The 23,427-nt window shown below is 38.9% G+C and overlaps 1 protein-coding gene across 1 annotated transcript in view; it reads left to right on the top strand.

Moving 5' to 3' along the window:
- Positions 1 to 23,102, top strand: part of LOC122750906 (NACHT, LRR and PYD domains-containing protein 3-like) — a 45,217-nt gene extending 22,115 nt beyond the window's left edge. The window contains exons 4-11 of the mRNA XM_043997787.1: positions 683 to 877; positions 3,035 to 3,202; positions 9,063 to 9,233; positions 13,377 to 13,544; positions 16,120 to 16,290; positions 17,553 to 17,723; positions 19,749 to 19,919; positions 22,931 to 23,102. Of these exons, the coding sequence (XP_043853722.1) occupies positions 683 to 877; positions 3,035 to 3,202; positions 9,063 to 9,233; positions 13,377 to 13,544; positions 16,120 to 16,290; positions 17,553 to 17,723; positions 19,749 to 19,919; positions 22,931 to 23,030 (1,315 nt within the window). The 3' untranslated portion in view covers positions 23,031 to 23,102. The remainder of the gene's footprint in view (positions 1 to 682; positions 878 to 3,034; positions 3,203 to 9,062; positions 9,234 to 13,376; positions 13,545 to 16,119; positions 16,291 to 17,552; positions 17,724 to 19,748; positions 19,920 to 22,930) is intronic.
- Positions 23,103 to 23,427: the final 325 nt, after the last annotated feature.

The raw sequence follows: 23,427 nt of genomic DNA, 5'->3' as shown, positions 1-23,427 counted from the left end.
TTGAAAGAATTTCCTCACTAAATATCTGAGCAATCTATGTCATTTTTATTGAATTTTTAGATCTCTATATTAGAAAATTATCATGAATTCATCTTATTTGAACAAATTATAACCTAAGACCATGACTTATGTAAATTATCTTATTAAAAGAGTGTGTGAAGGTCCAAAGAATATTTTATAAAAATAAAAAGTGGGAGTGTGAATAGAGAAAGTTTGAAAAGAAAAAGTTGTTTGAAAGGCATTTCTGTCTGCAGAATTCCCATCATTTGGTATGATTTGACTCCATGGAGCTCTGATTTCCCATGGAATAAGGATTGCCATGGAGCCTGAATGTTGGAGAGGTAGGAGATTGAATTCCAGATATAGCAGGTGGATAAAGGGACTAAAGAGGTCAAAAAGGGACTAAGGAGGTCAAAAGAAGAGTAGATCCTCACCTCGGCAGCTAGGTGCAACAGGGGATAGAGCATCAGGTCTGGAATTAGGAGGAACCATCTTCATATGTTCAAATTTGGCCTAAGACACTTTCCAGCAGTGTGACCCTAGGTAAGTTATATCTATGAAAATGAGTGGGAGAAGGAAATGGAAAACCACTTCAGTATCTTTGCCAAGAAAGTTCTTAAGAGATGCTTTTAAAAGAACTGGATGAAGATTTGTTTTTTGGTCTTTCTGTCTTTCTTTCCAGTAGGTTCCAACTGAAATCACTTCAATTCACAATTTCCCAACTTGCTTTAGATGACTGGCAATATCTATTTTTGGTGCTTGCCAAAAATCAAAACCTAAGGGAGCTGGACCTAAGTGGCACTGAACTTGCCAATTCAGCTATGAATGCCCTTTGTTTGGAACTAAGTCAATCTAGCTGTAAACTACAGAAATTGAGGTAAGTTTGTGGTAATTTTCCTGAAGGGGATATCATAAATGTGGGGCAGGTAAGGGAACACAAAAGGCAGAGATGGGGTAGGGGAAGAGAAAAATGAAAGAGAGAAGATAGAGAAGAAAATTTGAGGCAAAAAATTGAAAAATGTAAATGGAATGTAGAAAATGAGTGGCAAGGAAAAGGAGACATTTGAATGTCATAAAATTATAGATTTAAAGGTGGAAGGAACTTTAAGGGTACTGTAGTCCTTTATTTTATAGGTAAGGAAGCTGAGGCCCCAAGTGTATCGCCCAAGGTTACACAGATAGCAAGTGACACACCTGGGATTTGGTCCAAGGCCCTCTGAGAAGGGAGATCAACAGAACAGTGAATTTTGAGGGGGAAAAAAAAACTTTTTGGACAATTAGCATTGTTCCAAAATTTGTTCCCTCTTATTGGATGGCATTGTGTAGTTGCTTGATGATTGTTTATCAGGGATATTGTGAAGGAAATTCTTGTTGCTATTCAAGAATAGGTGACTTCTGAGGCAGATGTCCAAAACACCAAAATTCTGTGATCTCTGGCCCCTTCATGGTATTAGGTCCTGGGGAAGAACATTGGGAGAAAGCTAAGATACATATGGAGAGAGCTCTATCAGGGAAGATCAGTGAGTGGGTGGATGAGCAAAGGGTAGATGGGTTGAGCAAAGGAGAATAGAAGGGTTGGAATCTAGGAGAAGTGAAATGGAAACCCATACAATTTCTCTTTCTCATGCGAGTAAGGGGGGTGGGGCAGAGGAATAGCCCAGAGTAAGCCTTTGTGGGTTGGCCAAGGCTAAAGCTGTTACTCTGCTTCCTAGAGGCTGAAGAAGAAATGCCAGCCTTTGGAAAGTGTGGGAGGCTTATGACTGAGAAGCCATTCCTGTTTTGTGCCAAGACAAAAGGCTTCTCTGCACAGTACAAATCTACCCTCATTCTCCTCTTCAAGTTCTGAAATGACCTGATAGTATGTTTTGATTTGAGAAGATTTGAGATGGAAAGAGACATTACAAGGAATGTTTTGTTGAATTTATAAGAGGAAGATGAAAAATGAAATTATGTAGATGAGATGTAGATAATGAATGAGCATGTGTTTCCACCAGTATTGTGAGTGCATGTACCTTATTATTCCTCTCTTTTATGCCCTCTTAGGTATTCTGGCTTCATTGTAGAAGTACATAGGGCACTGGACAGGGAGTCAGGAAGACCTTGGTTCAAATCCTTCCCAAAATACTAACTAGTTGTGGGATCCTACAAGTCATGTAGCCTCTTTATGCCTTAATTTCATCATCTGTAAAATGAAGGGGTTTGGTTTAGTTACCTTTAAGATTCCTTCTATCTCTACTATCTTTTTCCACATACAAATTATATCTGTCTCACTTTATCTTTCTTCCTCCACTGTCTTTACTTCTACTATCTCAGTAAATTACTAATGCTAATCCATAGGAAACAGTAAATGCCCCTTTTTGTTATGTAAGTATCATATTATAGGCTGAGTACTTACAACTAATTAGTGTCATTCTGAGTCTCTCTTCCATGCATCCAGTGCTTTGACAAACATAACCTAGGAATGGAGACTATTGTGGGGGTATTTGGGGAAAAGGCCAAAGAAACTTATGTTTGCTGAAATCTAGGAGGGTCAAAATCATAAAGCTCTTCACAAGTTAGCCTTTCCCTATCTTTCTAGTCTTTCTATACTTCATTCTCCTCTATATACTACATGATTCAGCTAAACTGTCCTTCTTGTTGTTTTCAGGCTTCCTAGCTATCCTTCAAGATTCAGAATAAATTCTACCTTTGTTAGGAGGCTCTTCCCAGTTCCCCCAAGCTATTAGTCCTTTTCCTCTGTGATTACCTCTCAAATACCCTTTTATATACCTTGTATGAACATAGCTGTTTGCATGTTGCCTCTTCCATTAGAATATGAGCTCTCTGAGGGTAGAGAATATTTTTTGCCTTTGTATCTCTGGTCCTTATCACAAAGCCTCACACATAGCAGGCATTAATAAGTGCTTGATGACTGATTATGCTATGCTTGAGGCCAATGAATCATGATGTTAGGTCTTTTCCTTTGAAAAAATGGGTGGGGGTGAACTTTAGGGAAAGATGTCCATTTCCACTCTGAAATTCCTTTTTCTTGTAGTTTGTCCAAATGCCAGCTCACTGCCTCTTGTTGTCTGCTCCTCTCATCACTCATTAAGAACAAGAAAAGTCTCACATATCTGGACCTGAGCATGAATTTCCTAGGGGATGAAGGAATGAAAGCATTATGTGAAGTCCTAAGAAATAACTGTAATATACAGGAACTGAAGTAAGTCAACACAGATTCCCTTTGGGGATGATCCTTTTTGCATTTGGAAGCAGACTGAGAGAGTAGAACAAGGCATGGTAGAAGTGTCTCCACATTCATCTCAGAATTAGAAGAGACCTCGGAGAACATCTCATTGAACCCTTCCACAACCAAGAATTTATTTTACATAATCCTTAGTGGCTTTTGCTTGAATACTTCAAGCAAGGGAAAAGCCAGCAACTGCCAAGATATTTTGTTGGGGGGACTTGTGACTTAAATTGAGAAGCTAGCTCACCCAAAGAATTGGAGGCTCATCATGACTCTTATAAAATAAAGAGATATATTAGGAGAAAGGAATATATGCCTGGGGTACAGATCACCATAGTGACTGTCTCACTGGAGTAAAAGACCTGGTCCTTTGTATCTTTACAAAACAAAGGGCAGGGAAGAGCAAGATAACTGTGTGGGGAATCTTTGAAAAATGAAGTATCATCCAGAAAAAAGATTTGTGGATTCTTAATGCAGATTGAACCATACTATTGCTATTTTTTGGTAGACTTTTTTTTTCTTTTTTGAGGTTTTTTCCTTGTGTTCTGATTCTTCTTTCACAACATGACTAATGTAGAAATATGTTTAATGTCATTCGACATATATAAGCTATAGCAGATTGCTTTCTGTCTCAGGGAGGGGGGAGAGAAGGGAGGGAGGGAGAAAAATGTGGAACTAAAAATCATATGAAAACAAATGTTGAAAACTATCTTTACATGTAACTAGAAAATAATAAAATACTTTTATGATTTAAAAAAAAGAAAAATTGGGTATCAGTAGGATATGCCACATCCATCCATATCCTGCATATTCTCTTGCAGACCTTGGTATTGCTTATCAGTATACCAGGGCCATCCTTAGCCACACCTTATTTTTGAGGTACTTTTCCCTTGGAAAAGTTTTAAGGATTCCTTGGGGGTTGGGATCTTTAGGTTTCTTGGGGTCCCACTGCATTCCCATAACACTTTTGTATGCTTTGAATTATTAAAGTCTTTGTGTTGCCATCAAGTTCTTTGGGTGGGAACATCCTGTCTCATATATTGACCCTCCTAGGATCCTCTTCATTGATTGAGAGATTTCTTTTTCTTCCAACCTTCATAATACATGAAATTATTGTCATGACAGAGAAGATGGGCACTTCTGGGGTAGAGATCAATAGGCCTCTGTAAACAGTGATTCTAATCAGCTGTTTCTTAGTTGTCACTGGCAACACTAATTGTCCTGGAATGTGGGCACTATTCTAGGAGTTGATCCAAGGGACTCCTTCACAATTCATCTTTCCTTCTTTACTTAAACTTCATGTTCAGACCCAGAGGCATCAGATGTGACTTTGATGGACTCCTAAACTATCCTGGATTCTTGGATTCAGAAATATGTCATATTTTTTCCAAGTAACTGCTTTCCCCATTTCCTTGGTCACTGCCAGTCTTTGGATACACATTCCTGACATTAACTTGCCTCATTCCATATTCCTTCCCTTTTCCCCACACTTCAGACCACAAAAGAATGTTTTCAATTGTGTGACTTTTTTACACAGACAAAACGAAAATACAGATTTAGAATTACTATACCAGCATAAAGTCATTACAGGTATAAGTAAAAATAAAACAAAATACTTAGTCAAGATAAGGCTAAATTTCCTTTTCTGTACTTCCTAGATATGGTTTCCCATTTTAGCTTGGCCATTACATTCATCACTCTACCCAGGATGTCTATTGTGGTAAAAAGTTTTTTAACAGTTGGTTAGTGAATACGGAAAGACGCCAGTTTTTAAAGGACCACCCTTTCGGGGAGGAGACCAATGGCCATGCACGGGCTACTCACGCCAGCCCAGCTGCTAAGCACTCCACTTCCGGGTGTGAGCTTAAAAGGCAAGGAGAAAATGGAAGTGGGATCTCTTTCCTGCTCTGCTGGTCTGATGACTGCGCTGCTCAGACAGACGCTGACTGGAGTTCAACTCGGCCCAGCTCCCAGTTAGCAGCACGCGCTTGACGCGGCTCTCCCCCCCAAAGGTGGCCTTAGGTTTTTGGTGAGTTTTATATGGAATATAGACTAAGCTTAGACTTTTTGTTTTGTATTTCTACTTCCCTATCCCTCTAATCAACATCACCTGGTAACTACCACACAATAAAAGCTCTAACTATAGACCAGAGGTTTCTTCCATTTACTATTCTGGGAGATAAATTAAGGGAAAGGTTAAAGAGGTGAAATTTATGATCTAGTATTCTAGTATCCAATTTTAAATCTTACACTATACTCTTTTGGCCATAGAAGAAAGACTTTTCCTGGAAACTACACACACACACACATACATACACACACTGATTTAGGAATTTTCTTACACTGGCTCCATGGACTAGACACATTAATTCCTTTCATCAATTCCAGTTTCACTTTCAGTCTATTAAGAAGCACAATTGTACAAGAGGCCTTGGGGTGAGCTGAGGGAGGGGTTTTGGCCCTCATTTTCAGAGCACAAATATTTCAATCTAACAAAGATTTATTTAAAAACTTAGTACATACAAAGTGCTGTGGACACCAGGAATAAAAACATAGGCATGACAAAAGAGTTGCTCTCAAAATAACTTATGACCTTATTGTGGAATGAGTTAGGGGATAATTACAGATAGAACTATAATGTAAAAAGGGAATGTGATAAGTTCAGTGGAGAACAATGAGAAATTTTTGAAGAGAAAGAGATTACTTTAACCTAGGGTGGCAAAAGAGGGGGCAGTGAGGGTTAAAGAGAGACAGCCAGGGGCAGCTAGGTGGCGCAGTGGATAGAGCACCAGCCCTGGAGTCAGGAGTACCTGAGTTCAAATCCGGCCTCAGACACTTAACATGTACTAGCTGTGTGACCCTGGGCAAGTCACTTAACTCCAATTGCCTCACTAAAAAATAAATAAATAAATAAAAAGAGAGACAGCCAGGTAAATTTTAGAGATGAATGAGGTCAGGATGAGAACAGGAATGGAGAGAAATCACATTTCACTGTAACATTGTGTACATGAAAGAAAATAATCTAAGATAAATCCATAAAAATCAAGATTTACAGAATCTGGAAAACTTTGGATGTCAAGGTACCTACTAAGAAGGTAATGGAGAGCCACCACAGGATTTTCGAAATAGAGGAATGACATACTAATATCATGGTATCTAGCTTCACTTGCTGCCTACCAGGGGAGGAGAATAAGACAGGAACCCAACAACTCAAAAGTCAAAACAGGTCTACTGAACACACAAGTCATCCTCAAAATTCACACAAGTGCCACATTTCTTTGGTCTTAGACGGCAGCGTGACTGAGAGAATGACCCAAAATATTCCACATCAGTGAATTGCTATATCAAACAAAGTCTCTCTGCCTTTCATTTAGATGTCTAGTTGGCGGTAGGTGGAAAAGGCTGATGCATCTTCTGTTTTGTTTTCCCCATCAAGATCCCTCTGCTCACAATCAATCTAAAATTTAAAATTCCAGTAATATTTCCCTGAAAATGCAGAAAAAAATTAGGAAAAAGACAGTGGCAGACACAGGTAGCCTAGAGACCCAAACACTAACCTAAAGAGAAGTTACTGACCCTACATCTGGGATAAGCGGTTGGATGCAATGGGACTCCAAAGTGAGACAGGAGAGGGATGATGGTATTTTGAAGAGCGAGCCTTAGAATTGATGATGTCTTTAATTCCTTACTCACCCTCATACACATTATTGTTGCATCTTGTCCTTTTTACTTTCATATCACTTCTTTTCTTTTCTTTCTTTTCTTTTCCTTTCTTTTCTTTTCTTTTCCTTTCCTTTCTTTTCTTTTCTTTTCCTTTCTTTTCCTTTCTTTTCTTTTCTTTTCCTTTCTTTTCTTTTCTCTTCTTTTCTTTTCTTTTCTTTTCCTTTCTTTTCTTTTCCTTTCTTTCCTTTTCTTTCCTTTTCTTTCCTTTCCTTTCCTTTCCTTTCCTTTCCTTTCCTTTCCTTTCCTTTCCTTTCCTTTCCTTTCCTTTCCTTTCCTTTCCTTTCCTTTCCTTTCCTTTCCTTTCCTTTCCTTTCCTTTCCTTTCCTTTTCTTTTCTTTTCTTTTCTTTTCTTTTTTTTTTGTGGGGCAATGAGGGTTAAGTGACTTGCCCAGGGTCACACAGCTAGTAAGTGTCAAGTGTCTGAGGCCAGATTTGAACTCAGGTCCTCCTGAATCCAGGGCTGGTGCTTTATCCACTGTGCCACCTAGCTACCCCCTGTCATAGCATTTCTTGAATGTATCCTGCTCTCTTTATACACAGAACCAGCACCCTAATACAGGCTGTGGGTGGCTGAAATTAGCCTCAGATGCCCAAATGGGCCACCCCTCCCCCCAGCGCGATTGTCTCTCCCAAAACTGCCCCACATGGAGGCCTTGGGAGCCCAAGCCCTGCTCAGTGGGGATACGCACATAAGCCTCACACAAATGCCAGCATCCTCCGCCCAGCCTTGGGCCCAGCCCTGGCAGTGCCAATGAATTAGTTTGGCGTGTGTATGGGCATGGCCCATCCTGAGGCTCCAGTGAGAAAGAAGGGTTTATATTCAGGAGCGGAGCAGTGAAAGGGAGGGGGGTCACTAGAGAGAGAGAAGTTAGAAGAGGGTGATGCTACAGGGACACTATAGAGACAGAAGGAGGAGAGCTAGTAAGAAGGTAGAGATGCTGGGGGGTCAGTTGGTGGGAGAAGAAGCACAGGGGAGCTGGAATGAAGGAGAAAAAGAGTGAAAGGGAAAGGACTGAGAAAGTTGCAGAGGACTGAAGGCAAACCTTTCCAAGTGAGGCGTGGCTGCAGCAAGGTCAGCAACCAGAATACCCTCAGGCGGGAGACATGCAGGCAGCAGGGGAGAAAGTTAAAACACAGTCAGGTCATATATTTCTCTTTGTATTTAATTCTAAGTTTGTTTCATATAAATAAACCCTGCTTTGTTTATTTAAAAAAAAAGGCTTTTGCTTATCAGTCTGAGAGGCAGTGGAGAAAGGGGCAGGCCCTTACAGGTTGGGTTCCCTGTATGAGGATTAAGGAACCTGGGGGATTTTTTAAACCCCAAAGGCAGGTAGGCAGCTAATAGCCCCACAGCCAGCCAGCCAGGAGTTCACAGATTAGGGCCCAGTTAAAATATTTTTTACAAAGAAAATGTCTGACCATGTCAATAAACTCTAATGACTCCTTATTATCTCCAAAAATTAAATATAAAGTCTTGTGCTTTGCAATTGAAGTTCTTCACAATCTGTCCACTTCCTACATTTTCATGGATCCTAAAACATGTAGACACTAGTCTACTTAGAATTTTTAGTACACGATACTCTATGTCTCTAGTCAGTGCCTTTCCACTGCTTTCCCCCCCATATCAGAAGTGCTCTCTCTCATCTACTCTGCCTCAACCTTATTGCCTTAGGCGCTTAAAGCCAACTTCTAAAGAAGGTCTTTACTGTACTCTCTAAATTCTCTTTCCTTTCCCTGGCCCAACCAGTTCTTTCCCTCTGAGATTACCTTCTACCTGTTCTGTACATATCTTTTACATGTCTACTTGACTACATGTTATCTTTCCCATTAGTCTGTGAGCTCCTTGAGAGCAGGGAACAGTGGTTTGGTTTGGTTTTATTTTTCCATTCTTTATATCTCCAGCACTTAGCATAGTGTCTGGAACACAGTAAATGCTTAGTGATTGCTTAGAGACTATTTTACTACTTGACAAACTGATGGTCAAGTCAAGAGATGAATGACATGACTAGTCTGTCTTTCTAAAGAAACCATGGGCACGATTCCCTTTTAAAAGGGAATAGACCCAGGGGGTTGATGACATTATTTCTTACAGTGAATGTCTTTCTTGCAGGTTGTCCAGGTGCCACTTTTCTAATGTTTGCTGTAAGAATCTTTCCTCTGCTCTCAAGGCCCATGGAAGAATGAAATATTTAGATCTGAGTGAAAATGTCCTTGAAGATGTTGGATTGAACCTTCTTTGTGAAGCCTTGGGGAATCCAGACTGTAACCTCCAGGAATTGAAGTAAGTCTCTCAGCAAAAAAGACTAGAATTTCCAGTGAGAAGAGAAGAAGAGATGTCTAAAGAAAATTAAGTCATTTTACAAGAAACATTAATCAATTCAGAATTTGTGGGGGGTTTTGCTAGCATTTTGATATAGGGATACAAAATGTGTTTCCATATTATGACAATAAAAGGGAAAATGTTGGATGTGGGAAAACTGAGAAACTAATGCACTACTGGTGGAATTGTGAGCTGATCTAACCATTCTGGAGATCAATTTGGAAGTATGTCCAAAGGGCTATAAAACTGAACTGATTAGACAATTTGCCTTTCAAATACGAGACTCAAAAGAAGCATAAAATGGTACACAGGAAAGAGAAATAAAGAGATTCAATAAGGTTAAAGTGTTTACTTTCTTACATGAGAATATAATATTTTCAATGCCTAAGACGTTTCTTACCTCATTATTAAGGCAGTTAGAAGAAGCATACATAGATAGAGGTAATATGATTGAATTTTATCTAAAAAAATAAAATTAAAGGGTGAGAAAGAGTACACTGTCAAAAGAGCTAATAATATCCTTTTAGAGAAGTAATGAATTCTAAAGATAATAAAAAAGAGGTTCTGTTTCGATCTGTTTAATGAGAAAAGAGGATCAAAGAAGGAATAAGACCATCCCTTGGAGGTAGATGGAATATTGATAAATAATATGGCTGAGCTATTGAATTACAATTTCAATTCTGTTTTTTTCTTCCAATGAAAATTATTCTGGAGGTTGTCACTCTGGCCAAATCAGCTACTTGAATAAGGTGTGATAGAACAAAACTGGTTAGTAGGGACTAGAAAAAAATATATAACTGCAAAGGTCATAGAGTTTCTAGCCAACCTTGATTAGTTCAATCTGTCATATTCAGATGAATTATCTCAGATTACAGGAAAAAAATGAGGCTAACCAAGAATTTTAAAGACAGCAAAAAGTATCTTAAACTTTTATTTTCAGAAAAGAGAAACAAAGCATAGAACCAATGCTTGTAATGGGTGTGGTAGAACTACTATCATTGATGAATGAATGGATAGATGAATTCATGGATGAAAAAGTGTTTATTTGGAGCTTACTATGTGCTAAGTACTAAGAAACTGGGAAATATTCTATGGATTGATTCAAAGGCCTAGAGTCCTTCTTCCAAGCACCAGTGGGAGAGAGTAGGCTTGATCTGAGTGGAATAAGGATTTAGGATTCCATCTGAGAGAGGTTGGTATAGATGGGATAAAGATACATTAGTAGGATATACCACAGTACAAAGTTGTATAGAGGATATAGTGGCAGGGCAGGTGGTAATTCTTGCAAAACATTCGGACACAGTATCCAATCAAGAGGGGAGAAGGGGAAGGGGGACTGGTATTGGCAGGAAGGTTGTGGTGAAAGGATATTCTGTCACATTTCACCAAGCCCTCCACAACCTAAATGGGTTCCTTGTGACCTGAGGCAGGGGAGTGGGGAAGGGTCCCTTATTAGAGGTTTGTTTCTGCCTGGCACTCAGATAAGCTGTGGGCAACCAAGGGCAAGGGAAGAAGAAGGAAGTGAACTCCTGTTGATAGGGTGCTCCCACTATTGCAGATTTCTCTTATGACAAATAAAATGCAGAACCAATCAACTATTGTTTTGCTTCTGTTTTCCTTATCCAAATAATCCTTGGAGTGAGTAAGAAAGACAAAAAAGAAGCTAATAGAAAATCACAACCTAGGCTAATAAATAACTGACATTTGTATAATACTTTAAAGTCTGTAAATTTTTCTTCATATTTTAATTCACTTGAACCTTACAACAATCCTACAAGATAAACACTGTAGATACTACTATCTCTATTTTATAGTTGAGGAAACTAGGACAGACAGAGGTTAAATGGCAAGACCATGATCACAAGATTCCAAATGCAAGACTATCCTCATTCTAAATCCAACAGCTGGTTTGGATTACATTGGTATCAACAACTCCATGCCTTTAGCTGTAATGGAAGACTGCTAGGCATTATCTGTCCTGCTACTGTAGTCTAAGATCCCTTAGGCCTGACCACACACCCTACCAATAGCTGGCAAAGTCATCTGATATACATATTTAAACTAACGATCTCTGGGTGATGGAGGCCTAGAGTCTGGGTCTCTCACTCTGTAGATGCCTTTGCTCTATGAACCTCCATGAATTTGTGAGTCCCTATCCATAATGCCTCCAAGTCACGTCTTCATTTTTACCTCTACAAGATTTTCACCATCATCTCTGTCTTCTTCTGTACATTTAGAAAGACATCTCTTACTAGTCTCTCTGTTGTGATTGCCTGGCCTGCTGCATTTATTTATTCCTCCCATATTTCTGTTATTTAGGGTATTTGAGGGGTAAATAATTTCATCAGTTCTATTTTTCTTTCTTAAAATGCTTCAAATTCTTTATTATTGAACACTCATCTTTTGTCCTTTATGGTTAAGTTCAGATTTGCAGGATAGGTTATGCTAGGCTGCATCGTAAGCTTCAGTGTCCTGCAGAACACATTATTCCATTCTTTCCTCCTTTTTTAGTAGGTGGAGAATAGTCTTGTGTTAGTTGAATGTCTTTTCTTTTTTTTTGTAATAAACATTTTTATGTATAGTTTTGGGTTCCAATTTTTATCCCTCTTTACCTCCCTCTCCTCTATCCCTTCTCTGAATTGCCAAGCAATCAGATATGGGTTATACATGTATGATTATGTAAAACATTACTATATTTGTCATTTTATACAAGAAAACTTAATTTAAAAATGAAAGAAAGTGAAAAATCGCATGCTTCAGTCTGTTCCACCAATATCCGTTCTTTCTTTGGAGGTGGATAGTATGTTTCATCAATAGTCCTTTGTGATTGTCTTGGATCATTGTATTGTTGCAAATAGTCAACTCATCCACAGTTCTTCATCAAACAATATGACTGTCTCTGTGCACAATGTTCTCTTGGTTCTTCTCATGAATGTCCTTTCTGTTGTGTTTAAAGATCTTTCTCCTGATGACTTGTAGAACCTGTCATTTCTAAATTGAATTGCTAAATTTAACCAGTATGTGTGATGTGTGTTTTTCAGTTTGCAACTTTGGTGGTTAGTATTCTTTTTTTTTTTTTACTGGGGGTGGTCTGCAAATTATTTCATTTGAAATTTAATTTTCTATGTTTAGAAGTCTTGAGCAATTCTCTTCTACTCTCTCTTTTATTATGATGTTAAGACTTTTTTTTAATCCTTCATGTTCTTTTGGGAAATCTATGATCCTTACATTCTCTCTATGCATCCTGTCTTTGAGTTCAGTATGTGTTGCTTGTATGGTAAGCTTTTTTTCTTTTAATATTTTTTGCTTCTCTTCTTCTATGTAGTCCTTCATTTCTGTGTATTTGTATTCCCAATCTATTGTGCTCTCCTTTACTTCTTTGGTGAGGCTTGCCTTTGCAGATTCAAGGTTTTTTTAAAATTATTTTTGTCATGCAGAACATCCATTCTGCTCTCAAAATTCTCATTTCTCTTTTAAAACATTCAGGATTAGCATGTTGTGGTTTCATTTTCTCCCAAAATTTCTCAGGGTTCTTGGTATAATCAAGAATTGGATCATTTTCCTTCATTTTGCACTATTTATTAAAAAATGACTAAACCTATTTACCAAATCTGGAGGTCAAATTTCTGTCACTACTGTTTTTTTTCTGTTGATTTATCTATTTATGCTCAAGGTCTTTCAGTTTTCTTTGTCCTGAAATCTGTATTTTTAGTCCTTTTTCTCTCTTGTTTTACCTTATTACTCAATTCTTGACAACATCCCCTCTAATTTTGGTTTACTTAGGGGGTAGAACTCAAAACATCTCAACCTTTTTCCATACTGGGCAAATCATGGTTCACAGGCTTTGGGGTAGTAAGAATTGCTCCCACCTGGTGCTGAGCTCTTGTCTCAGTTTTCTCTTTTCTCCATGCACAGTGTCCTGTTCTTTTTACCTGTCCCATTTCCACTATTAATGGGCTGGGCTGGACAGGGAGAGTCATTTGTCTATTGCTTCATAGGGGGCCAAAGGATGCCATGGCATCAATGACCTAATTCATGGAGAGACATAGTAGTCTAATGAGTATTAAAGAAACCATTTCTCTTGTGGGGTTCTCTTCCTTGAAGGTTATCCCAGTGCCACCTTACTGCTGCTTCTTGTCACGATCTCTCTACTTGCATCAAGAATCAAAGCCTGACACATCTGGATGTGAGTGGCAATTTTCTCTGTGATTGTGGCATGAGGCTGCTGTGTGAAGCTTTAAGACACCCTGCCTGTAATCTACAGAAATTGATGTAAGATTCTTCAATTCCTCTTGGTATTTTCCTCTGCAAGTCTGGGATCAGGAAAAGAGTGTTGGATAAATTAGCATGAATTATAGTAAAAAAAAACTAAAAATGTAGTGTGTGTGGGAGGGGGCAGCTAGGTGGTGCAGTGGATAAAGCACCGGCCCTGGATTCAGGAGGACCTGAGTTCAAATCCAGCCTCAGACACTTGACACTTACTAGCTGTGTGACCCTGGGCAAGTCACTTAACCCCCATCACCCAACAAAAGAAAACCAAAAAAAAAACAATTTAGCATGTGTGAGGGATGGGAATTAAGGTCATATACTGTGTGCCTTTGCCCAGAGTTTAAAGACCTCCTCATCTCTTCAAGAAAAGTTGGGAGTGAGGCTCTTCCTCACTTATAGCATCTCACCCCCTGTATCTGTACCATTAAGACCTGCATTTTCCTTCGGACCTGCATTTCTTAAAATCCTAGCAACCTTTAAGGCTCAGTCTATGCAGCTACGTGATGTCTTTCCTGAATCCTTCATATGCTAGAGCTGGGCTATCCTTCAAAATTATCTTGTTTTTACTTTGGATATATCATATATCCATTTATAAGTCTACATGTTGCCATGCTCTAAGATAATGCAATTTAAGATCCTTGAGGACAGGAATTGTTGGGGTTTTGTTTGTTTGTCTTTCTGATCCTAGTTCCTAGCACTGTGCCCAGCACATTGCAGGACTTACTAAATTCAAGTTTAATGATTGACTGACTAATGTTCCTATCCCATTTCTTATATTTTTGTACTATTAACAAACTTTGGTGAGTAGGGTGGATGTATTCCTTATTCCTTCTGATGGCTTTTTTGATCTTACCTAGAATCATTTCAATGGAATGAGAAATCACTACCTCTCTCACCATCTACCCACTAAGGGCAGTTTCTGGGTTGTTTAAGGTCAGCAGGGCCAGAAAGAAGGCAGTGAAAGAATGAGGGGGAGAGTCATTTACATAGCATCAATAAACAGCACTGAAGACAAGATAGCCTTTGGTCCTGAAGCAAAGGCTTAGTGGGGCATCACAACCAAGGATCACTGTTACATTATAGACCCTAGATTCAATTAAGACACTATTTGCAAATAAAGTAATCTTGAATCCTTACCTCAGTCTAGTGAGTCAGCCAATCAATGTGCATTTATTAAGTGCTTACTATGTACCAGGTTCTGAACTAAGTGACAGAGATACAAAGAAAGCAAAAAATTTCAAGGACTGCACATTCTACTAGAGGAGGGGAGAACAATATGTGAGTAACTGGGTAATACATAATATATGCAGAGTATACAAGAGGGAAAGGCACTAGTATTTGGGGGGATTAGGAAATGCCTCTTGCAGCAGATTGTACTTAAGCTGAATGTTGAAGGCAACATAAAAAGTGAAGGTGGGGCAGCTAGGTGGCACAGTGGATAAAACACCAGCCCTGGATTCAGGAGGACCTGAGTTCAAATCTGGCCTCAGACACTTGACACTAGCTGTGTGACCCTGGGCAAGTCACTTAACCCCCATTTCTCCCCGCAAAAAATAAAAAAAAGTGAAGGTGAAATAAAATGAGTCCAGTACCTTAAGTCTTCAGTAAATATCTTCATTTTTTTGTCAGACCTATAACCTGATGCACAGGAACCGACCCACCAAGGCTTATCTGAGAAAGATTTTAACTAAATCTTCCTCCTTCCCCTTCAACAGATGCAATCCCTTGAAAGACACTGGTATAACTTGCTACACTTGTTGCTCTATTTGTGGCCTTCTCTCAGTTGTCATCTCTGTTCAGATAAGGCTGCATATCCCCAGTTATATGTTTTATAATGGCCACTATCTAGAACATACTAGAATGTTTTCCCTCCTTATCTAACCCCTAGCTTCCAGGTTACCTTCAATTCTCAGCCAAACGCCCACTTCCCGCCAGGGGCCTTTTTGGTCCCCCACTGCTAGTGCTTCCTTTTTGTAATTACCTTTGTAATTACACTGCACATATCTTGTATGCAGATAGTTGATTCTGTCTTCCTTAACAGACTGTGAGGTCCTTGAGGGCAGGGTCAGTTTTTTTGCCTTTCTTTGTATCTCTAGTGCTTAGCACAATTCCTGGAACATAGTAAGCACTTAACAAAAACTTGTCAGTCGCCTAGAAAACCAGAAGACCAATTCAAAGGCAGCTTGTAAGCCTGAGGTTAGAAGAGAAATTGATATTTGAACTAATATTGAAGATCTCAAAGTGATAAAGGAGGGGAAAAGGGCTGAATCATAATGTCTTTTTGTTTTGTTTTGTTTTTTGGTGAGGCAGTTGGGGTTAAGTGACTTGCCTAAGGTCACACAGCTAGTAAGACTTAAGTGTCTGAGGCCAGATTTGAACTCAGGTCCCCCTGACTCCAGGGCTGGTGCTCTGTCCGCTGCACCACCTAGCTGCTCCTGAATCATAATGTCTTAGAAGGATGCAAGGACAGGGGTCGGGTCAAATTGTATCTAGGGCCAAAGACATGAGGAATGCCAGCTCTTTCAAAGATAAAGATAGAGAAAAGATAATTTCCCTCTTGAAAACTTATTTCTTGCAGGTTGTCCATGTGCCATCTCACAGATTCCTGTTGTCAGGATGTTTCCTCTGCTCTCAAGAACAACCAAAGTCTTATTCATTTGGACCTGGGATGTAATAGCCTGTACAGCCACGGGGTGAAGCTGTTGTGTGAGGCCTTAGAAAATGAGGCCTGTAACTTACAGACCCTGCAGTAAGTCATGTGTTTCCCTTTAACAGAGTGTCCTATGTGTTTGGTAGGCAGAAGGTTGGAAGATAAAATAACACCATGTATTGTAGAAGGGAGGCTTATGGGCAAAGGGTCAGTGACTCACACATTTCCAAAGCAGGTCATGGTAATGTTCTTTGCTTTTTTTCTTCTTTTTCTTAGCATCAATTTCTGAGAAGAGTGAGAAGTGGGACTGTGTCTATAACATATGACAAACCTGAACAGATTTCCCTGATTCCTTGTAATTCAATATCCTGGGCAGAAAGGGAAAGCACACTGTTGGATGAATAAAGATTGAGCTATTGAAAGTTTTATCCTCTCTTTTCCAAATTATAAGGCTTTGCCTAGTGGAGTTCTATGAATAGATTTCAGTGCTTTCATGAACTTGGATTTCAATACCTTTATTTCAATATAACCTATTTTACTTGTAAATCTATATATTTTATGCACGGAAAACATTACCCTGAGAAGGGGCTTGTAAGCTTCACCACACTGCCAAAGGGACCCATGAACAGGCTATGAACCCCTCTTCTAGAGGTCTTCAACCCTTCCACAAACTTTGTAGCCTTTTGTTTGTGGATAGACTTCAGGGTGTCTGTGAACTTGGAAAATAAAAGAAAATACCCTTTTATTTTCATAAAACTCGAACTGAAATTTAGCATTTCCTTCAATTAGGAATGTAGGCCACAAACATTCTGGGAGGGAGAGATCTAAGTATCTATCAAGCTCTTACAGTGTGGCAGGCACTGTGCTAACCTCTTTATAAATGTCTCATTTGATCTTCATAACAGCCCTGGTATATAGATGCTACTGTTATCTCTATTTTAAGATTGAGGAAACTGATGTTAAGTGGCTTGCCTAAAATGACAGAGCTAGTAAATAGCCGAGGCTGGATTTAAATTCAGGCCTTGCTGAATCCAGGTCCAGTGCTCGATTCACTGCCATACCTAGCTATCTCTAGTCAGAGAACTTTGGGCTTCACTACACTGACAAAGGAGTCCCTGACATACAAAAAGATCAAGAACGTTTGTGCCAGAGAGGCTGAACAGGAGGACATGAAAAAAGGGACTATTGGACTAGGAGTGGGTATGGATAATGCCAAAGTAAGGCTGTACATGGGGTTAAAGGGCCATCAATATAAGCCTATGCTGAAGGATAAATAGGAAAATAATAAACCTTAAAGACTGAAGGAGTCATTTTGTTCCCCCAGCCCCTACCTTCCACTTACCCATAAATGCTCCCTACAGGTTGTGGAACTGCCAGCTCTCTGCTGCTTGTTGTCATGCTCTCTCCTCTGTTCTCAAGAAAAACCAAAGTCTGACCCACCTGAATTTGGGGGCTAACAGCCTGGGAAATAATGGGGTGAAACTTCTATGTGACGCTCTGGGAAACCAAAATTGTAAATTACAAGAACTGAAGTAAGTTCTCTCAAGTTTTGTTCATGTAAGACTCCCCTATTCCTTTCGGGTAAGAAAAGAGGATGTCAGAGTATGAGGCTGTGATTAGGAGGATTTTGCAAAAGAATGGGCAAGGAAGTCATTGCTGAAGGCAGTAAGCATTTTATTAAGTTTAGACCCCCTCCCCCCCAAAAGAAAAGGAAGGCCATATGGCTTAACTGGAATACAGGAGGAAGTAGGACACAGAGACAATAATCCAAGGGTCCTAGGGAAACTCAATGGATCACTATCAATAAAGCCAAGTCCTCTAGACTACAGCAGTTTCTCTGAACCTCTCACATTGAAGTTGGGAGCAATATCTTCAAAAAATTTCCAATCTTCTACTGTAATAGGATTCACACTAACAGATTCAAAGATTACTGGGGAAAGTCAGCAAAGGAATAGAACCATGGATGTTACCAGAGTGGGCATAATGATCTTCTAGGCTATAATTCTATTCCATTTCCCAAATGCTTGCTATCGATCCTTCAAGTAACCTTAGTGGTAAAATCCAATAAGAACCACCTGAACTGGAGTGTGCCTCTGCATAGAAAATATCTGAGTGACTCTGTTTCTGCAACTTTCATGACTCCCAAAATGAGGAAACATTTATGACCTCTAACTTAAGTGAGGTTTCCTGAAGCAAAGACCAGGGAGTCTTAGAGAGAGCTTGGTGTGGCCATGCAGATGTCCAGAGGGAGGACTTTAGCTAGATAGACTACTTGGGAACTTTCTCTTTCTACCATAAGCTAAAAATCAACATGCCCATTCTGGGGACATCCCTGGTTGTGTTCCTTATCTAACTTATACTTCCAGAGGAGGTTATGGATATTTTACTTCAATCAATCAGTAAATGTTTATGAAGTACCTATTATGCATCAGGTACTGTGTTAAGTTCTGGAGATACAAAAAGAGGGGAGTGTTCCTGACCCCAAGGAGTTTACAGTTTAATGAAGGAGACAACATGCAAACAATTTTTTACAAAGCAAGCTATATACAAGATAAATAGGAAATAATTAATAGAGAGAAAGCACTAGAATTAAGAGGGGCTAGAGGAAGCTTCCAATAAATGATGGAATTTAGTTAGGACTTGATGGAAGTCAAGGAGACAAGTAGATAGAGTTGAGGAGGCAGATCATTCCAGTCATGGGGGACAGCCAGAGAAAATGCCTGTAACCAATTGGTGTAATGTTTTGTTTGTGGAATAGCCAGGAGACCGGTGCCACTGGATCAAAGAGTATGTGCACAGGGAATAAGGTATAAGAAGACTGAAAATGTAAAAGTGGGCTAGATCACTAGGTTCTAGGAAAAGATAGCACTGCTCAGGGACAGTTTTTGCTTCCTATAAGACTTCCCTGATACATTCTATGACTGTTCTCATGGAATAATAAATCACTCACCCTCCTAGTCTATCACTGGGTGAGATGATACTTTGGATAAAGAAGAAAAGGATTCTTAATTTTGGGAGTATCATAAAATCTAGAATAGAGGAAAAAGTGAAAGTAAAATGAGGAAAGACTTCCATATCAGCCACTAAGTAACACGAAGATAGAAACTTGTTCCCCTCCTATACAGTTTTCCCAGCAATTCTTCCCCACTCTAGAAATCTTTGCTTGGAGATAATCTCCATCTGCAGCCAAAACAACATCTGACATCAGCACTGGCATAGGTACAAGGATTTGATGGTCTACTTAAATATTAATAACACATACAGAACTCAATATAAGAGGCAAATATTGAGACTGGAATGGACATAGTCAAGGGTCCTGCCATTGGTTAGGACTTAAGTATCCTATGAAGACAGGAAGAAGATAAGGTTAATGATGGTGTCTTGGCACTTGGGTTGGTAAGGAAAAAGGAAAATCAAAATAGAAGAGTTATTAGATTGACACAATATGTATATTTAAAGGAACTGTAGGAATGGGTATCTTCCCAGGGAGAAGCAGGTAATAAATAAATTCTTGGGAATGAAATTGTCCTTTGCCATCTGTGCTGTCTCTTCTATAGGTTGTGTAAGTGCCTTCTCTCTGCAGCAGGATGTCAGTATCTTTCCTCTGCACTCAAGAGCAATCAAAGTCTGATACATCTAAAACTTACAGGTAATGGCCTGGGTGATGATGGAGTGAAGCTTCTATTTGAGGCCTTGCGAGACCAGGATTGTAAACTGCAAAAACTAACGTGAGTCCCAAGCATTTCTTATGGAAAGTTCATTTGTGGGTTTTAGAGTAAAGAAAAGGAGTCCAGTTAAAAAGCATGAATAGAGAAAAGTTGAATTGATACAGAGCATCTGAACCAGAATTAGTGATCACAGTCTGACTTCTGATGAGGGAGGGAAAAGGATTTGACATCCCAACCAGTACATTTTCCTGTAAAACTCTCATTCTTCTTTCCATGTTGCTATGTGTATAGTGTGCCCACAACTAGGTGGAAAATGTTACTGTTTATGAAGTGTTAGGAGGTGATTAGGGATTATTTTCTTTTCTTTTGAATAATTGTGATAAGAAAAGTTACACTTTCCAAGAACTTGATTTTTATTTTTCTAGAACAATTTTCAGCTTTGTACTATGGAAAATGTAAATAAATGCATGCACATTTTGTCTTTCTATTGTATCTAGGAATCTCTGCAGATATACCGTTGCGCATATCTGATCTAATACAACACACACCTTTTCAACACATAAGTCTATGTAAAGACAATTACAAAGAATACAAAAATAACACCCTTTGGTTTCAAGAAGCTTATGAGATAATATTTGTAAAACTCTTTGCAAACTTTTAATCACTATCTAAATGTTAGATATTTATAAGGGAGGAAACATTCTTAGATCTATTTTTCACGATCAAATTTCCTGAATATAATTACACAGCTATGCTGTTGACACATAGGTAAACACTTGCTGACAAAAGGGGAAAAAAATCATCAAAACCAACCAACACATACATCTCACATGTAATATTCCAGACCCATAGTTTTCCCATCTCTGAAACAAAGAGAAGATGGTGAATATTTTTCAGCTCTTTTCCAGACACAAATTTGGTGATTATAATTAATAATAATAAGAAATTTACAATATGCATTTACAAAGCACTTACAAAGCAGTAATTATTGAGCCAATAAGGATTTACAAAGCACTTGTCAGGTACTTTTCTAGGTGCTACAGATACAAAGACAAGAATGAAAAACGTTCCTGCCCTCAAGGAGCTTACATTCTATCAGAGGAAAAACAGCTACGTGCAAAAATATACAAAAATACACACAAAGGAAAGAGGGTGATAAGGGCATGTTAGAAGTTGTGGCAATCATAAAGGACTTCATTTAGAGGGTGGCACTAGGGTTTCTGTGAGGGGAGAAAGAGTAGATATAGTTTTAGAGCCAGAGGGACCTTATAATTCATCTAATAATAATAATAATTCATCCCCTCATTTTACAGATTAAGAAACTGAGTCCTAGGTAGACATATGAGGTGACTTCCCCATGGTCACCTCAAAATAGAAGGATTTGGATCCAGTTCCTCTGATATCTCACCCAACTGCTCTTTAGACTATACCACAAGTAAAGAAAGTTTTCAAAGCATGATGGGTAGTCTTTACAAAAACACTGAGACAAGAGATGGAACATCCTGTATAAAACAGACAGAAGTTCAGGTGGACTTAAATGAAGAGCATTTGAAGAGTAATAGAATATAATAAGGCTGTAAAGGTAGGTCACAGCTAGGTTATGAAAGGACTTTGTGTCCAACAGAGGAATTTGCATTTGGTCCTAGATGTATTAGGAATCCATTAGAATTTATTTAGTAAGCTGTGACACAGTCAAGTCTATGCTTCAAAAAAGTCACTTTGGCCGCTGTATGTAGGAGGAATTGGAGAGGGGAGAGGTGAAGAGCAAGACCAACTAGGAGTCTACTCTAATAGTCTGCATTATAACAATATAGTAATTATAAAATAATAATTGTAAAGAATCATAACTTAATAATCTTTATAAACAGTAATATAATTATTATATTATTAAACAATAATATAATAACAAGAGAGGGAATCAAGATCCTGAACCAGTATGGTGGCCATGTCAGCAAAGAGAAGGGGAAAGATGTGAGAAAGAATGTAGCAGAGGAAGGGTGGTACTACAGTCCTGAACCTGAGATCAAGAGCTGAGTTTAAATATGGTCTCAGACAGTTACTAGTCATGTGACCTAGGATAAGTCATTTCCCTTTCCTCAGCCTCAGTTTTTCATATGTAAAACTGGGATAATAACAGTGCCTATCCCCTAGGGTGGGCATGATGATCAAATGATATAGTATATGTAAAGTGCTTCGCAAACATTAAAGTGCTATATAAATGCTAGCCATTATTTATGGTTGTAGAGATAAAATCCACAAGACTTGTCATCTATTTGGATCTATGGGATAAGAGAGAGTGAGTAATCAATGAGACTAACAGCAAGATTGTAAACTTCTATGACTGGGAGGTTGGTGGTGCCCTAAAAAGAAATAAGAAAGTTGGAAAAAGGAGAGGATTTAGGGGAAAAAAGAATGAGGTCTATTTTGAATATGTTGAGTTTAAGATGTCAATGGGCTATCCAGTTTGAAATGTCCAACAAACATTAGGTGATGTGGGACTGGAGCCTAGCAGAGAGACAAGGGCTGGTGATATGTATAGGGGAGTCATCTGCAGAGAGATAATAGTTAAACCCATGAGAGATGATGGAGTCACTGAGAGAGCAGACAAAGAAAGAAGAGGAAAGAGTCCAGTATAGAGACTTTGGGGATAGCCATGGTAAGAGGGGTACTATAAATGGTAATCCAGCAAACTAGACTGAGAACAGGTAGATATGTGGAAAGAGAATCAAGAGAGAGCAGTGTCAGTTTGACATTATTATTCTTCTCCCTTGCACCAGCACACAGGCATTTATATATACATACTTATGTATGCACACATACATGTATATGCTTGTCCTAACAAAATATAAAGGAAATTAAAGAAATCTGAGATGCTTCTGCAATGTCTAATTTCCCTTTTCCTTCCTATTTTCATGCTTATTTGGTCCTTTACACAAAGTGGGAGAAGGACTTTCAAGTGCTAACTCTCCCTATAGGTTTTTATATGGATCTATTTTCTACTGGGTAAGAAGGGATGAGTAGAACGTTGGGGATAGAAATAAACATAATAATTAGCTATTGTCTTTCCACAGGTTGGATAAATGGAAATTAAGTGCTGACACTCAGAGAATCCAGGATGAACTGAAGCAGAGCAAACCTCATCTGATCATTGAGAATTCAAGTCTATATTGATTGTCTCCTTTGGGACTTGACAGAGATATGAAATATTGGTGGGGAAAATGTGGCACGGAAATTTTTGTTGAATTATTAGCTGAAAATGTTTATTTTATAATAATGTGGAGATAGTTTGCATAACTGAAAGTCCTGTATGATGAATATAATGTTTGAGATAAGTTCTTCATGTGGTTCTGCCTCTGGTCTATTTTTTTTTTTTTTGGTGGGGCAATGAGGGTTAAGTGACTTGCCCAGGGTCACATAGCTAGTAAGTGTCAAGTGTCTGAGGCCGCATTTGAACTCTGGTACTCCTGAATCCAGGGCCAGTGCTTTATCCACTGCGCCATCTAGCTGCCCCTCCGGTCTATTTTTTAAAGTGATTTCAAGGAACTAAAATCAGCAAAAGGCAGATCTG

This window comes from Dromiciops gliroides, chromosome 3 (genome assembly GCF_019393635.1).
Source record: "Dromiciops gliroides isolate mDroGli1 chromosome 3, mDroGli1.pri, whole genome shotgun sequence".
NCBI classification, from domain to species: Eukaryota; Metazoa; Chordata; class Mammalia; order Microbiotheria; family Microbiotheriidae; genus Dromiciops; species Dromiciops gliroides.
The sequence above is the reverse complement of the archived record's forward strand: the minus strand, read 5'-3'. Positions and strand labels throughout refer to the sequence as shown.